The 15,319-nt window shown below is 44.6% G+C and overlaps 1 protein-coding gene across 4 annotated transcripts in view; it reads left to right on the top strand.

Moving 5' to 3' along the window:
- LOC143942968 (uncharacterized) overlaps nucleotides 1-15,319 on the top strand; it is a 189,136-nt gene that overhangs the window by 143,185 nt on the left and 30,632 nt on the right. For 2 of the 4 annotated variants that reach the window (XM_077464457.1, XM_077464534.1), the window contains exons 4-5: nucleotides 1,564-1,656; nucleotides 3,344-3,448. In XM_077464457.1, coding sequence (XP_077320583.1) covers nucleotides 1,564-1,656; nucleotides 3,344-3,448 — 198 coding nt within the window. The remainder of the gene's footprint in view (nucleotides 1-1,563; nucleotides 1,657-3,343; nucleotides 3,449-15,319) is intronic. The other 2 variants (XM_077464615.1, XM_077464696.1) reach the window with 2 other exon arrangements.

Below are 15,319 nucleotides of genomic sequence, written 5' to 3'. Positions count from 1 at the left end.
CCCTTGATAAATCTGACAGTAGCATGGACAAGTGTGTGTAATGCCACGTACAAACGATCAAAAGTCCGGACTCGTGTGTGGGCTCTGGCGAACTTCTTTTACCCAAAAGTCCGGTGGACTTAGAAAGTAGTTTTGACTCAAAATTTGTCCGCCAGACTCGTAGTCCGGTGGACAATATGGCCGTGTGTGTGCTAGTTCGCCGTACTTTTGAAATGAACGGACTTTTCCCGCATGGAGAAAAGTCTGTTCATTTTGAGCGCGGCTCCAGGTAGCCGGGACTAGCAAAGGAAGTCAATGTCGCCGCCGAAGGCGGCAAGATTGACACGTCGCTGGCCCCGTCACCTGGTGTGGACTTAAAGGGGAAGCCCTACGCCGAAAAAATGGCGTGGGGGTCCCCCCAGGTCCATATCAGACCCTTATCCGAGCACGCAACCCGGCCGGTCAGGAAAGGGGGTTGGGATGAGCGAGCGCCCCCCCTCCTGAGCCATACCAGGCCGCGTTCCCTCAATATGGGGGGGTGCTTAGGGGAAGGGGGGCCGCGCGGCCTCCCCACCCCAAAACACCTTGTCCCCATGTCGATGAGGACAAGGGCCTCTTCCCGACAACCCTGGCCGTTGGTTGTCGGGGTCTGCGCGTGGGGGGCTTATCGGAATCCGAGAGCCCCCTTTAATAAGGGGGCCCCTGGATACCGGCCCCCCACCCTATGTGAATGAGTGTGGGGTACAATGTACCCCTACCCATTCACCTGTGAAAAAAATTTAAATAAAACGCAACACACAAGGGTTAAAAATAATTGATTGCACAGCTCCGGGGGTCTTCTTCCATCTTGGGGGGGTCTTCTCGCCGGACTCCTCTGCTATCTTCTGCTCTTTTGCTAGCTCTTTTACTAGCGGAGGTGCCTGGCTTTCTTCTTCCAACTTCGGGGGGTCTTGTCCCCCTCTTCGGGGGTCTTGTCCCCCTCTTCGGTTCTTCTTGCCGGGCCTCCGCTCCTTCTTCCAGCTCTTTTACTGGCGGTGGCCTGGTCTTCTGTCGCCGCTGTCGCCACTGTCTTCGCCACCTTCTCTTCTTCTCTTCTTGAGATGTTGACTCATCGCTGTCTCTGGCCGCAATGACAGGGACACGGCGTGCGGCGACTTATATAGGGACATCGCCGGGTGATGTCCCTGCCCATTATGATGTCACAGTCCTAGAGGATGCTGGGACTGTGACATCATAATGGGCAGGGACATCACCCGGTGACCCCGCCCATTGTCCCTATATAAGTCGCCGCGCAAAACATCCCTGTCATTACGGCCAGAGACAGCGACGAGTCAACATCTCAAGAAGAGAAGAACAAAAGAAGTGAAGAAATGTGATCGTGTGTACACGGCATAAGACTTTTATGCAAGTGCTGGGGAAGGTAGAGGAAGGTAGAGCGGGTCAGTTAAAGGATAACCATACAGAAATACATGTATTCTTTAAAAAACACAAAGAAATATTAAATACACCAAATAATAAATATGAACCATTGCCCATTTTTTTCTGTAATTAATAAAGTCTAAAAGATCATTTACTTTTTTCTAGGTCCTCTGCTAGGAATTGCTTTAAACAATGATGCTGGTTTCACAGTAGGAGCAATTTCTTTTCTGGTAGTCAACATCTTCATGATTGCTTTTGGTGAGTATTACATTAATATAGTTCACATTTATTTTCTTCAACAAAGACGTGATATTTCCTAGAGAAAGGTAGAGGAGGCACTCAAGGGACTTCCAACTGAAAATCCAAGATAGCCTTGGTGTAATAAAACAAATTTTGTTGTCCTCTTCATTCTCCTTTGAGAAATCAAATAATAGGAACTCAAAGAACTTTCAACGGAGAATCGAAGAGATATTGGCAGAGATAGAGATTTTCACAGGTTATCAAAATGTGGTCAATACCTGAGCACAGTTGGCCTGTATTCGGCAGCTCAATCCAAAGACAGTGATCTCACCAAAGAGGACATTCATCCAAGTTAAGAAATCCATGTGTAATAGGTCAAAGAGAGTGCCAAATAAATAATCATTGGGAGTCCAAAGATTTTTTTTGTCCAACTGGTTACAACAAGCACGTCAAAATACAGCTAAGGCTTGTTTTTCATTTGACGCTCTTTGACCTATTACATTCAACTCAAGTGAATGTCCTCTTCAGAGGGATCTCTGTCTTTTTGGTGAGCTGCTGAATAATGGTCATTTGGGGTCAAGAAAAACTTTGTCTGCATTTAGATAACCTGTGGAAATCTCTATCTTAATAAGATACCATTATCTCTTGGATTCTCTGTTGAAAGTCCTTGAGTGCCCATTCTCTTGGATACATTTAGATTTTGCAGTGGAGAGTGACAAAGACAATAAGTTTGCTTTATTACACCAATGCTTTAGTGAGTCAAAGCCTGCCTTTATCATGGCCACCATAAAGGTGACTTTCCGAAACATTGCCATAATAAAGCAACTTTTTATTCTTATGTCCTCATTATCCTCCATTGGAGGTCCTTTGAGCATCTACTCTACTTTTGATGAGTATGTTGATGATGTTCTATTATATTACGATATACAGTATATAATTATATATTTTCACTCTGAATACCCAAACATGAACAAGGAATTTTTTTGGGCTTTAAAACTTTATTTTTCTTTGCACACGAATAGATGATTGAACTAAACTCAGTTTTTTAAATCTTAAAATTTTTTCTTTTTTATGAGAATTATTATCTACAATTTTACAATTAAGTAAAGAAATTAAGCCCTCTCACTTCAGCCCCTTAAAATACCCTAAGCTGAAACCCTCCTTTACTACCTTCGTTACCTCCTATAATGGTGGCCTCTTCCTGCACTGTTTACTTTTTGGCCAGAAAGACCTAGTGTGGTGTTGACCAACAGTATAGGTACAACCCATTCTAGTCTATGGGATGTTATTATCTTCGGGGGCTGGAAGCTTTTTACCTTAAAGTGAAGGTGTCCTTTAAAAAAATATTTCTGTCTATCTGTACATCAATGCACTTAAAAAGAAAAATAAGGGTTGCTGTCACTGGTGTGACTTTGTTTATTAACAAAACCATGTGATCAATGCTGACATTGAAAACAAAGTCATGTAATTTTTCAAATAGCAAAAAGTTAAGGCTAGCTTGATGAAAGCAAAATTGGTAAATTGTGGACAAAATAATTTTCATTGAAATCCCTCATCCCTAAAAGTAACCTGTGTTAAAGTAGAGCCAAAACTTTGACTTTCTAATTTTACAAGATGTCCATTTCTGAATTGATAATTGATTATTTCTATAATCTGTTTCCATGACGTCAATATGAAGGTTTTTTTGGGTTTGTTTTTTATCTAGCAGCTCATGCCAACACTGTCCTACTACTTGTCGGTGTGATGATGGAGGCCGTGATAGGCAGTTTTCTGCTCTTCACCTTGGAGAAGCTTCCTCTTCAGTATGAAAGTAGGTGCTAATTACTTTTAATGGACTGTTGGGCAATTGTATAGAAGGGATATAGTATACGAGGGTAGTCTGAAAAGTTCATTGCCGGACATGGAAGGAGTGACCAGATATGGAAGGAGTGACTAGACAGACATGAAATTTTATCACAAGGCACGCTTTCAGAAGTTCAGCATTGACAATGGCACATGCATGCTATACGGTTTTCATGTGCTCTTAGCAAAAAAATTGGTACCCCCTGCAGTCAACTTGAAAATGGAGAAAGTGGAAGAAGGATCAAAGTGTTCCATCAGCAGGCAAAGTGATGACAAAAGTCTTCTGTACTGCTGCTTTACACTCTCAGAATCCCAGAATACTTTACCCACTGATAGAATACTCTAATACACACGATCAGACTTTCCGCCAACAAAACCATGGATTTTTGTTCAAAGGTTGTTGGCTTAATCTTATCTTGCATACACATGGTCAGACAAATGTTGACCAACAATTCCGAATGTGGAAATGCAGTGATGTACAAGATGTATGATGAGCCAAGAAAAAGGAAGTTCAATAGCCAGTGCGGCTCCTTCTGCTTGAATCTTGTGTACACACGATCGGACTTTCCGACAACAAAGTTTTGTTGGTGGAAAATTTGAGAACCTGCTAAGAAACATTTGTTGGCGGAAAGTCCGATAGAAAATGTTTGATGGAGCATACACATGGTCAGACTTTCTGACAACAAGCTCACATCCAACATTTCCCGTCGGAAAATCTGACCGCGTGTACGCGGCATAAGGCTTCTTCTTCCACTTTCTCAATTTTCAACTTGACTATGGGGGTGCCAACTATTTGCAAAGAGTGCATGAAAACCATATGGCATGCATGCACCATTTTCAGTGCTGTGATAAAGTTTCATGTCTATGTGATCACTCCTTCCATGTAGGGTCTTGAACATTTCAGACTACTCTCGTAGTATAGATACTAGGATCATTTGTTGGAAAGATGGCCCTCAATTGCATTTAACAATGATCCTTCAAATAGCTTACCATTTTAACCGTGTTTAGGTTCTTTTTTTTTTTTTTTTTAACCAAAATTTTTTATTAGAGTTTGCATGGTACAAGTATGAAACATTAGACATGGAGAGATGTAGCATTGTTGTACACAATTAAAACAATGTTCCGCATACTCACAAGAAATGAAACTGCAGTATCCTATTAGAGCTATTATAGGATTAAAACCTCAAATGGCCTACTAGGAGGCCCAGCCTGTCACCCCATATGGGTATACACTGTGAGCAGGCTTAGCACTGGAGTAGGATTAACTGAAAAGTAGTTCCCTTTGACCTTACTGAGGGTCAAGGGCGATGGCTCAGGTAAGTATGCATCTTATTAGATTTATTACTTATTACAGCAAAACTTGTTCATAACGCATAGGGAAAACAGTAAACAAGAAACTTCAATACAACAAAGATACAGTTTCATCTTTGGGCACTACCCCTGGGTTAGAACGGGTGAGATTACCTCTACTTACACTGCAACTGGATGTAACGTGTTCCGAGATATGGTTCAACAGTATATCTTTGACCTAGATCACAAATGCGGAGAGGCGTATTTGGAAGAGTCCCAGGTCTCCCAGTATTTATGGAAACCCGGAGTTCTTCCTTCTTTGTATGCTAACAGTTTTTCCATGAGGTATATATTGTTTACTCTGGTTATTACCTCCTCTAAGGAAGGGGGTGTGGGGGACTTCCATTGTCTTGTCAGTGAAATTCTGGCAGCATAAAGGATATTAATCACTATTTTTCGCAGCAGTGGGGAGAATTGTTCTATTGAAAGGCTGAGGAGTGCCAAACCTGGGTCGAGATTACACCTGGTTTGTGTGATGTCTCTGATCAGGAATTCTACTTTCTTCCAATATGGGGTGATAATTTCACAGCTCCATAATGTATGGAGAAGATTCCCAGTGTGCTGGCAATTCCTCCAGCACAGAGGGGTTGTGTCTGTGTGCATTTTATGGATGCGTAGTGGAGTTAGATACCATCGGTGGAGTATTTTCTGGGCATTATCCCAATGATCTATACAGGCAGAGGATTTCCCACTATATTTTAGTGCCATATGCCATTGCGAGAATGAGTATTCTTTCCCCAGTTCTCTTTCCCAATGCAGCATGCAGGGCAATTTGGAGTTCAGGTACAGAGGGTTTGCTAGTCTATAAAAAAGCGAAATCCCCTTTCTGCAGTTAGAGCGTTTGTTTAGGAGGAAATCCCACAGTGCTTGCGGAATTTCTACAGGATTAGTAGCATTGGACACATTATGATGCTTAATTTGGTATAGCCTATATAGGTCTGCTAAATCTCTTTGCCCGTCAAGGGGTGCTAGAAAGTGATTGCCTCATTGTTTCCAGTGATGTGTTGAGAAATTAGGTATGAGGTATTGGTAGCTTGCTAAGGGAATTTGTAGTTTGCTCATCGGTATGTCAGTGATTTTCCTTTGAGTCAGGCCCGACCATGCCTTAAGCGTGGCTTGTACAGTGGGGTTGTTGGGGGTAGTTGGTTTGTGATGAATACTAGCCACCATTAGTGATGGCCGAACAGTTCGCCCGGCGGTCGTTTCGCGGCGAATTTCGGCTGTTCGCGGTCCGCAAGTTCGGCGGACTATTGGCGCCGTTCGCCCGGCGGACTTCCGTGTTTTTACTGTGTAAAAGAACTTTGACCTGATGACACATCCATCATGGGGTACAGGACAGCCAATTGAGACATTACAGCACAAGGTCACTTGGACATTCCCCCTAACCTATAAATACACCCGATCCGGCAGCCATTTTACATTCTTTCTTCTGTCACTATAGGGAAAGGTTGCTGTGTGGAGTAGGGAGAGATAAATCGCTAGCTATTTGGTACACAAAAGTTCTTTTCAGGACTGGTATAGGTGTTAGGTGTATATAGGTTTGCTGTGCTACTGATTGTTGCAGCAGCCTGAGTGTCTTTTGTCAGTTTAGAGAAAGGGACAGAGCGCTGTGTGCTGCTATTTTAGGGACAGCCAGATTAGTCATCATCATCATCATTAGCTGTTACTATCAGGTCCACAAAAGTGCTATTCGAGTAACCAGTTATCGTTCCAGTCTCCTCTGTTTTGCCAGTTTGTATAGGGACAGGAAGGAAGCAGTGTGTCAGGCAGTGAGGGTCAGTTTAAACAGTAGCTGTTACTATTAGTTCCACAAAGGTTCTTTTCAGGACTGGTATCAGTGGTATGGTAATAGGCTTCTACACGTATAATATTCTTTCTTCCAAATATAGAAAGAATATTATACTTGACTGCTGCCCTATACTGCAGCAGTCCTTCATCGGTATAGGGACTAAGAGTTTTGTCACTGTCACTGAGTTTTGTGCTGTGCTGATTTTCTCCTGGGGGTTCTTATTATGAGGGGATCACACCATCCCTGTGCTGATTTTCTCCTGGGGGTTCTTATTATGAGGGGATAACACCATCCCTGTGCTGTGCTGATTTTTCTCCTGGGGGTTCTTATTATGAGGGGATCACACCATCCCTGTGTCCTGTGCTGATTTTCTCCTGGGGGTTCTTATTATGAGGGGATCACACCATCCCTGTGCTGATTTTCTCCTGGGGGTTCTTATTATGAGGGGATCACACCATCCCTGTGCTGATTTTCTCCTGGGGGTTCTTATTATGAGGGGATCACACCATCCCTGTGCTGTGCTGATTTTCTCCTGGGCCTGCTTATTATGAGGGGATCACACCATCCCTGTGCTGTGCTGACTTCCTCCTGGGGCTGCTTACGGTGCAGGTGTCAGTGCTGTTTATCACGGTGCTGATGTCAGTGCTCTCTGTCACGGTGCTGCTGTCAGTGCTGTATATAACGGTGCTGGTGTGAGTGCTTAAGGTCACTGTGCTGATGCCAGTGCTCTCTATCACGGTGCTGATGTCAGTGCTGTATGTCACGCTTCTGATGTCAGTGCTCTCTATCACGGTGCTGCTGTCAGTGCTGTATATCACGGTGCTGCTGTCAGTGCTGTATATCACGGTGCTGATGTCAGTGCTGTATGTCACGCTTCTGATGTCAGTGCTCTCTATCACGGTGCTGCTGTCAGTGCTGTATATCACGGTGCTGGTGTGAGTGCTTAATGTCACGCTGCTGATGTCAGTGCTCTCTATCACGGTGCTGCTGTCAGTGCTGTATATCATGGTGCTGATGTCATTGCTGTATGTCACGCTGCTGATGTCAGTGCTCTGTATAACGGTGCTGCTGTCAGATGACTCTATCACGGTGCAGGTGTCATTGCTGTATGTGACGCTGCTGGTGATCATCTCCTGCACCCTCTTCTTTGCCTACCCTGGTCCCTGACCTTCCCTCTCCTCCATTGCCTTCATGCGCTCCACAGTCCTGAATTGTCAGAACAATTTCCCATATAAAAAAAGAATGCTTGTAGTTGTCGATCCCAGATTCACCTCATACATGTGTTATGTCATTGGCCATGTGGTGGGACTATGTTTGCACAGCTAATAATTATTTTGTGGCTGCAAATTTGACCTATAGGTTTGCAAAGTTCGCCTCCCATTAAAGTCAATGGGGCCCGCCGCGAACGTTACGGTTCGCAAACTATCGGCCGCGTTCGCGGTTCGCGTTCGCGAAATGTCCCGTCGGAAGTTCGTCCATCACTAGCCACCATAGCTAGAGCTGGAAGATCGTGTCCAGGGGTGATAGTACGTTCTATGTCCGACCATTTATTGTCAGATTGACAGGAGAACCAGTATTTCATTTGGTCCAATATAGCTGCATGATAGTAAGCATGTGCGTTAGGGAGTCCCATTCCACCAAGGTACTTAGGCTTGTAAAGTTTCGCTAAGGCTATTCTAGGTTTTTTACCTGCCCATATGAATTTGTTTAAATGTTTGGCTAGTTGAACAAAGAACTTGTAGGGTATAGGGATTGGCAACGTCCTGAAATGGTATAGTAGTTTAGGCAATATTTGCATTTGATAGGCCGCTATTCTTCCCACCCAGGAGAGATGTAATTTAGCTACGTGGTTCATTTCGTCAGCTAGTTTATTCAGCAGGGGGGGTAGTTGTGAAGGTATGTGTCAGAAGCAGAGGGGGAAAGTTGTACACCTAAATATGTGCTCGAGGGAGGGTTCCAGTTACATGGGAAAATATTTTTTAGGTTGTTTTGGGTAACCGATGATAAGTGCAGACCCAGTGCATAGCATTTATTAGTATTAACCTTTATAAAAGGATACTTTCCCAAAGTTACTTATCAGATTTTGAACTGCAGTAAGGGATGTGACAGGGTCTGTGACAGTGAGAATGACGTCATCAGCAAATAGTCCTATTTTATGGGTTTCTGCACCTATTTTAATTCCTTTTACAGTTGCAGCGCTCCTGATACTCTCCGCTAATGGTTCTATGACAAGCGAGAAAATTATGGGGGACAGTGGGCACCCTTGTCTTGTGCCATTAGTGAGATTAAAGGGGTCAGAGAGAAGGCCTGAGTTATAAACTCTTGCTGATGGATGGGAGTACAAGGACATGACAGCTGTGTGAATTTGGCCTGATAGCCCGAATTTCTGTAGGGTCTTAGATAGATATGGCCAGTTTACCCTATCAAAGGCCTTTTCTGCGTCTAAGGCTAGAAATACGCTAGGGAGGTTGTTAACTTCAGTGTATCGTAGGAGGTCGATCATACGTCTTGTCCCATCTGGTGCTTGCCTGCCTTTAACAAAGCCCACTTGATCTAAACCGAGGAGGGTAGGGGTAACATTCATCAGTCTATTTGCTAGTACTTTAGCATATATTTTTAAATCAGAGTTCAAGAGTAAGATTGGCCTAAAGTTCTGGGGGAGGGAGTTGTCTTTGCCTGGTTTCGGGATCGTAACTATGACAGCTTGTAGCATTTTCTTGGGAAAGGAGCCTGTGGACATAGCAGAGTTGAAGACAGTCGCTAGTTTGGGGGTCAGAGTAGTCGTAAGTGCTTTATAGTATTCGGCCGAGAAGCTGTCCGCCCCTGGAGATTTATGCATGGGCAACGTTTTGATTACTGCGGTCACTTCCTCACAGGTAATGGGGGAGTTTAAAGAAAGCAGTGTGGGGGTATCTAATTTTGGTAATTTCAGATTATGAAGGAAATTATCAATTTCTGTGTCAGAGGGCTGGTGAGTGTCAGGGTCCTGGTCAAGGTTATATAATGAGTGGTAGTAATCTTTAAAGGCGTTCGCTATGTCTTTAGGATTGCGAAAAATCTGTTGTGAGTTATGGTGCTTGATGAATGGTAGATTAGATTTAGCCTGTCTTTTTTTAAGTTGAGAAGCCAGTAGCTTACTTGCCTTATTATTTTGTGAATAATAGGATAGTTTCAGTCTTTTAAAGTATAAGTCATGGTCAACTTTAATCTCTTGTCGTAGATCTTCACGACATTGAGTGAGCTGTTGGAGTAGGGTGGGGGAAGTGAGAGTCGGGTTTTTGTGTAGACTCTCCAATTCAGCAATTTTATTATGGAGCTGTGTTATGCGGTGGGTTTTCTTTTTGCGTTCCCTCGAAGCTATCTGTATGAGGACACCTCGGGTGAAGGCCTTGTGAGCGCACCATACCATGGCTGGGGAGGACTCCTCAGTATCATTTAATTGGAAGAACTCCTTGACCTTTGCTTCTATCTCGTCCCTAATATAATGGGGCAAGACAGGAGAAAGGTATTGTTACGCCAGAGTGGTCTGCTAGTAGTCTTATTAAAGTCCACAACCTCAAGTGTCACAGGTGCATGGTCTGACCAGGTGATGCTGTGGACATCCGATCTAACCACATTTTGTAATACATGCATATCCGTGAGAAAATAATCAATCCTCGAGTAGCTGTTATGCATTGCAGAGTAATACGTGTAGTCCCTCTCCGTGGCCCTGGTGCAGCGCCAAGGGTCAAAAAGTCTTTCTTCATGGCAAAAGCTGTCTAGACAGGGACGCTGCCTGAGGGCCACAGAGGAGGAGTCAAGATCAGCATTCAGTACTATATTAAAATCACCACATAATATTAGGCTACCCTTTTGCAGAGATTTCGCCTTTTGCACGACTTTGCGGACAAAGCGTGCAGATCTGACATTTGGAGCATATAGATTTACCAGTGTATATACAGAGTGATTAATTTCAGCAATCAATATAATATACCAACCACGGGGGTCAATGTATTCTTGCAACAAAGAAAAAGTGACAGTGTCCTTCACAGCGATTAATACACCATTTTTTTTTCTTTAGGTCATTTGCAGTAAATACATGGGGGAATTTGCCATGTGTGCATCTAGGTGGGTTAGCACTGGGGAAGTGAGTTTCTTGTATGCAAAGAATATCGCAGTGCATGTCGATAGCAGATTTCCAGAGTGTTCTACGTTTATGGGGGCTGTTAAGGCCTCTCACATTGTGAGACATAATTTTAATGTTCATTCCAAAGCAGTAGGGCTGTTCGTTGCCATCCAAGTGTAAATGGTAGGAGTAGAGCCAAAGATTTGGTAGTAACGGTCAGAGGAGTAGTACGTGTCAATGTCACTGACAGATATGGTTGGGGAGTTTGAAACAGGGAGTCGGACCTCAAGCGGTCAACAATTAACTTGGGGAGAACAATCATAATGCAATAATAGAAGGGGGAAAGAAACGAACAAAAGTAGCCGTTCAGCGGGTGCTTAAGTGAACCGATGCCTGACTAGGTAACTGCATCAGCGTAGGCACTTGGGCGATAGCCTGTATAAGGGGCAAGAGAGTGGCGCGAGAAGGAGTCTCAACAGCATATCACTATGATGCCAAACTTGTACTTATCTGTTTCTTCTATTGAGTCGATGATAGTTCCTTCTGTCATGAAGGGGATCAGGGTCCGCCGCTTCTCCATTGGTAGGGAGGAGGCGCCATTTTCTGAGAAGATCCATACCTTTCTCTATGGAAGCAATCACATGTGTTTCATTATGCATTTCCAAAATAAGTTTAGCTGGGAAGCCCCACTTGTACAAAATTTTATGATTACGCAAAATCTTGGTGATGGGGACTAGGTTGCGCCTAGCCGCGAGTGTAGCTTGCGAGAGATCTGCATAGAGAGCAATCCCTGTGAAGGGGTCCGGGAGAGACGGGTGTTGTCTAGCGAAACGCATTAGTTGATCCTTTACATCGAAGAAGTGGATTCGTGCGATTACATCTCTGGGGACCTGCTCAGATAAAAAGGAGGGTTTGGGCAGTCTGTGCGCTCGGTCAATAATAAGATCTGCCGGCCCCAACTCTGGCAGGGCGGCAACCAAAAGCTTTTGAAGATAGGCAGTAAGGTCAGATGGTTTAACAGTATCTGGGACTCCTCTGAATTTCACGTTGTTTCTGCGTGCCCTATCTTCAATATCCGCCATTTTGAGGCGCATAGCTTTAATTTCATTCTCAACATCAAAGTGAGCATCAACCAGTTCGTTGTGTGCTAATGTGAATTCCTCCATTTTACTTTCCACATTTGTTACTCTCTCTTTGACTGCTGACAGTTCTGTCTTAGTGGAGCGTACAAACGCAGCCATATCATGTTGCAGGGCCCCCCTTAGAATCTGTAACATTTCTTTCATAGTGGTGTCCAAGATGGGCTGCCCTGATGTGGGGAAGGCATCTAATTGCTGTGTAGCTAGAGATGATTCCTCCATATCTTCCCCTTCAACTTCTGTGTCTGCCTGGGTGTCCCCCTTCTCCCCCAGCCTTCGTTTTTGCTTAACTGGGCTTATGGATGGGGAGGGGGGCATCGGGGAGAGCGAGGGATGAGACTCACCCAGGTCCGGTCGGTCTGCGTGGGCAGCATGTCCCGGGGAGGCCGCTGCACTGTGTGCTTCGCGGGCGCCATCTTGGGCCTCTCTGCTCGTCGCCGGCGGGAAGAATTCGGTCAGCCTACGTGGCCCCTCTTGCTCCTTTCGCTTTTTCATGGCTACCGGTGTGTGCCTGAGGTATTCCCCTACCAGAGGATACCGAATGTGGGCATGCAGGTTTGCTGTGAGCCGCTGTGCGAAGTCCGCTGTGACGGAGCTCTCCTCTCACACCACCATGCGCTCCGGCTGCCGGCTCCGCCCCCTGTTTAGGTTCTTTTGAATGTCAAACGACTTGTTACATTATTTTATTTCATTGGATAACCTGAAAGCATTTTCAATAATACCTTATTAGTAGAGTTGGCCATTGTTCAACTTTTGTTGACCATTGTTGACTATTGTTGATCATTGACCATTTTCGACCATTATTGACCAACATTGACAATTGTGGACCATTGGTAATCATTGACCACTGGTGACCTTTATTGTGTATTATCCATTGTTGACCATGCTGGTCCCCTTCCCGCCCCACCCCAGCACCCCTTTAATAGGTTGTTGTGGCACGTGGGTGTGATAGCCTACCCTCTTCTTGTCACGTCATGTAGAAGGCAAAAGTTTAGGATGCAAGCACCCATGATAACTCTGTTCTGAAAAAAATGGTTCAGAAAACCACATATTTAATAATATAATATTTAAACCAAATAATATTTAAACCAATAAAAGGTATCCCTTAAAAGCCAAACTTTCTGCAACAGCATAGCAAAGTAATTTATACAAAGTGAACTCCAGACAAAGAGCTAAATATAGAGATCAAATACGTATAATGGAGCTGTTTTACCTGCCAAAGGATTTGAATTTGTTTCTACCAATCCCAAGATTTACACTGCTCTGCTAAACAGCCCAGTCCTGTCTGGCAGGACAGGAGAACTGATTTTTTATCTTTTTTTTTATTTGTATCTCTGTTCATCCAGAGAAGGCATATTTTAATATTTGTAAGTTAGCCGTTAAAAAAATAAATAAATAAAAATGACATGTTCGTACCTTCTGCACACATACAAAGAATTACCACTCTAAGGTAATGACTTCTCCCAAAACAGCTGTCTCCACAATCCCACAGGGTACTGGCTCTGTTTGCAACAGGAACTGAAGTAGAAAAGAAAAAAATTTAATTAAAATCATAGCATCTAGGCTGGTAAACATACTAACTGCACAGCCGCTGACATGTCAGCGGCTGTGCAGTTAGTCTGTTTACCAGCCTAGATACTATGATTTTAATTAAATTTTTGAAATAAAGTTGAATAATTCGGAGTGCAGCTATCCAGCTACATCTTTTCTACTTCATGCCTTCTGCACTTGTATTTATTCCTGGCTAACATGGCATATTTCCTTTTTTGCCTGTCAATCCAGCCCTAAGCTTTACACAGCTCTGACACATGGCACAGCCAGATGGATGACATCACTTACAGTAAAGTTCACATTAGTGTCCTTTCTCCACCCGCAGCCTGCTGATTGGTCAATAAAAGAGCAGCAGTAAGCAGGGGCGGGCTGGGCCAGGGGGCAGGGATGCATTTGCCCTCCGGGCTGCTCTGATTTGCTGTATAATTTGGCTGGTGTCCAGCTCACAACTGCGCATGTGCAGTGTCTGATGAGCTGGCCGAGTGCAGCAGCTCCATCCAGCAATGTGTTCTGTCACTGGGCTGAAACTCTGTGTTACAGAGCGCAGCCCAGTCCAGCCCCTCCCTCCTCCATATGAATGGCTGGTAGATCTGCTCTTGCTTGCCCCGCCCACACTCCGGGCAGCCAGTGTGCTGTCTATGAAGAGGATGTGTGGGCGGGAAAGTTAAAATCAAGCAGTCGGCTGAAATCCAGTGAGCGTCCATGTAAGTGAGCTTCTCATCCCTCCCTTCTCTCTCTATCTTTTCTCTTCTAATTTCTCTCTCATTTCTCTCTCTTCTCTCTCTCTCCTTCTCTAAGCTAAAAAGCTAAAGAGTTTTCTTTCTGGCAGCCTGTGACTGTACCTTGCCCTAGGTGGTATGAAGAGGTTCACACTGACACTGGTATGCTGAGCTGGTAGTCTTCCTGCATGTTACCCCTGGCCCCATAGACCACTATTAGGTTGAACATTTTTACTGCATGTTCTGAAGTGCACAAAAAAAGTCCTGCATGCTGCATCTTTGGGGCACTTTTAGAAAATGCAGCAAAAAATGTGCAACTTAAAAGATATCTGGGGGACTGTGGCTAAAGAAAACCACCAGCACTGCAGCCAAACAGCACACCAGTGTGAGCCCAAGGGCTATTCACTTGTCACAGGCACTGCCACTCCACTGAAAAGCGATTCATGCTCGGGTCACTTTTCTGAGGAATTTGACAGGCAGTGAGGAGGTATCATCACATTTCCTCCCTGCCTGTTTTAACCTTCTAAATGCCAATCTCTCCAGCTAATGGCACGATTCACTTTGAACTCCACCTTATTTACATTACTCTCTCTTCAAGCAGTGTCAATCAGTCTCTTTCTTTCTGCAGGCAGTGTGAAGCGGTCTCTCTCTCTCTCTCTCTCTCTCTTTCTCTCTCTCTCTCTCTCTGTGCAGGCAGTATGAAGCAGTCTCTCTCTCTCTCTGTGCAGGCAGTATGAAGCGGTCTCTCTCTCTCTCTCTCTGTGCAGGCAGTATGAAGCGGTCCTCTCTCTCTCTCTCTGTGCAGGCAGTGTGAAGCGGTCTCTCTCTCTCTCTCTCTCTCTCTCTCTCTCTCTCTGTGCAGGCAGTATGAAGCGGTCTCTCTCTCTCTCTCTGTGCAGGCAGTATGAAGCGGTCTCTCTCTCTCTCTCTCTCTCTCTCTCTCTCTCTCTGTGCAGGCAGTATGAAGCAGTCTCTCTCTCTCTCTCTCTCTCTCTCTCTCTCTGTGCAGGCAGTATGAAGCAGTCTCTCTCTCTCTCTCTGTGCAGGCAGTATGAAGCAGTCTCTCTCTCTCTCTCTCTCTCTGTGCAGGCAGTATGAAGCGGTCTCTCTCTCTCTCTCTGTGCAGGCAGTATGAAGCGGTCTCTCTCTCTCTCTCTCTCTGTGCAGGCAGTATGAAGCAGTCTCT

The sequence above is a fragment of the Lithobates pipiens genome, unplaced genomic scaffold (assembly GCF_037356315.1).
Source record: "Lithobates pipiens isolate NorthernLeopardFrog02 unplaced genomic scaffold, aLitPip1_a1.2 Scaffold_1, whole genome shotgun sequence".
Classification (NCBI taxonomy): Eukaryota; Metazoa; Chordata; class Amphibia; order Anura; family Ranidae; genus Lithobates; species Lithobates pipiens.
This window is presented reverse-complemented; position numbering and strand designations above follow the sequence as displayed.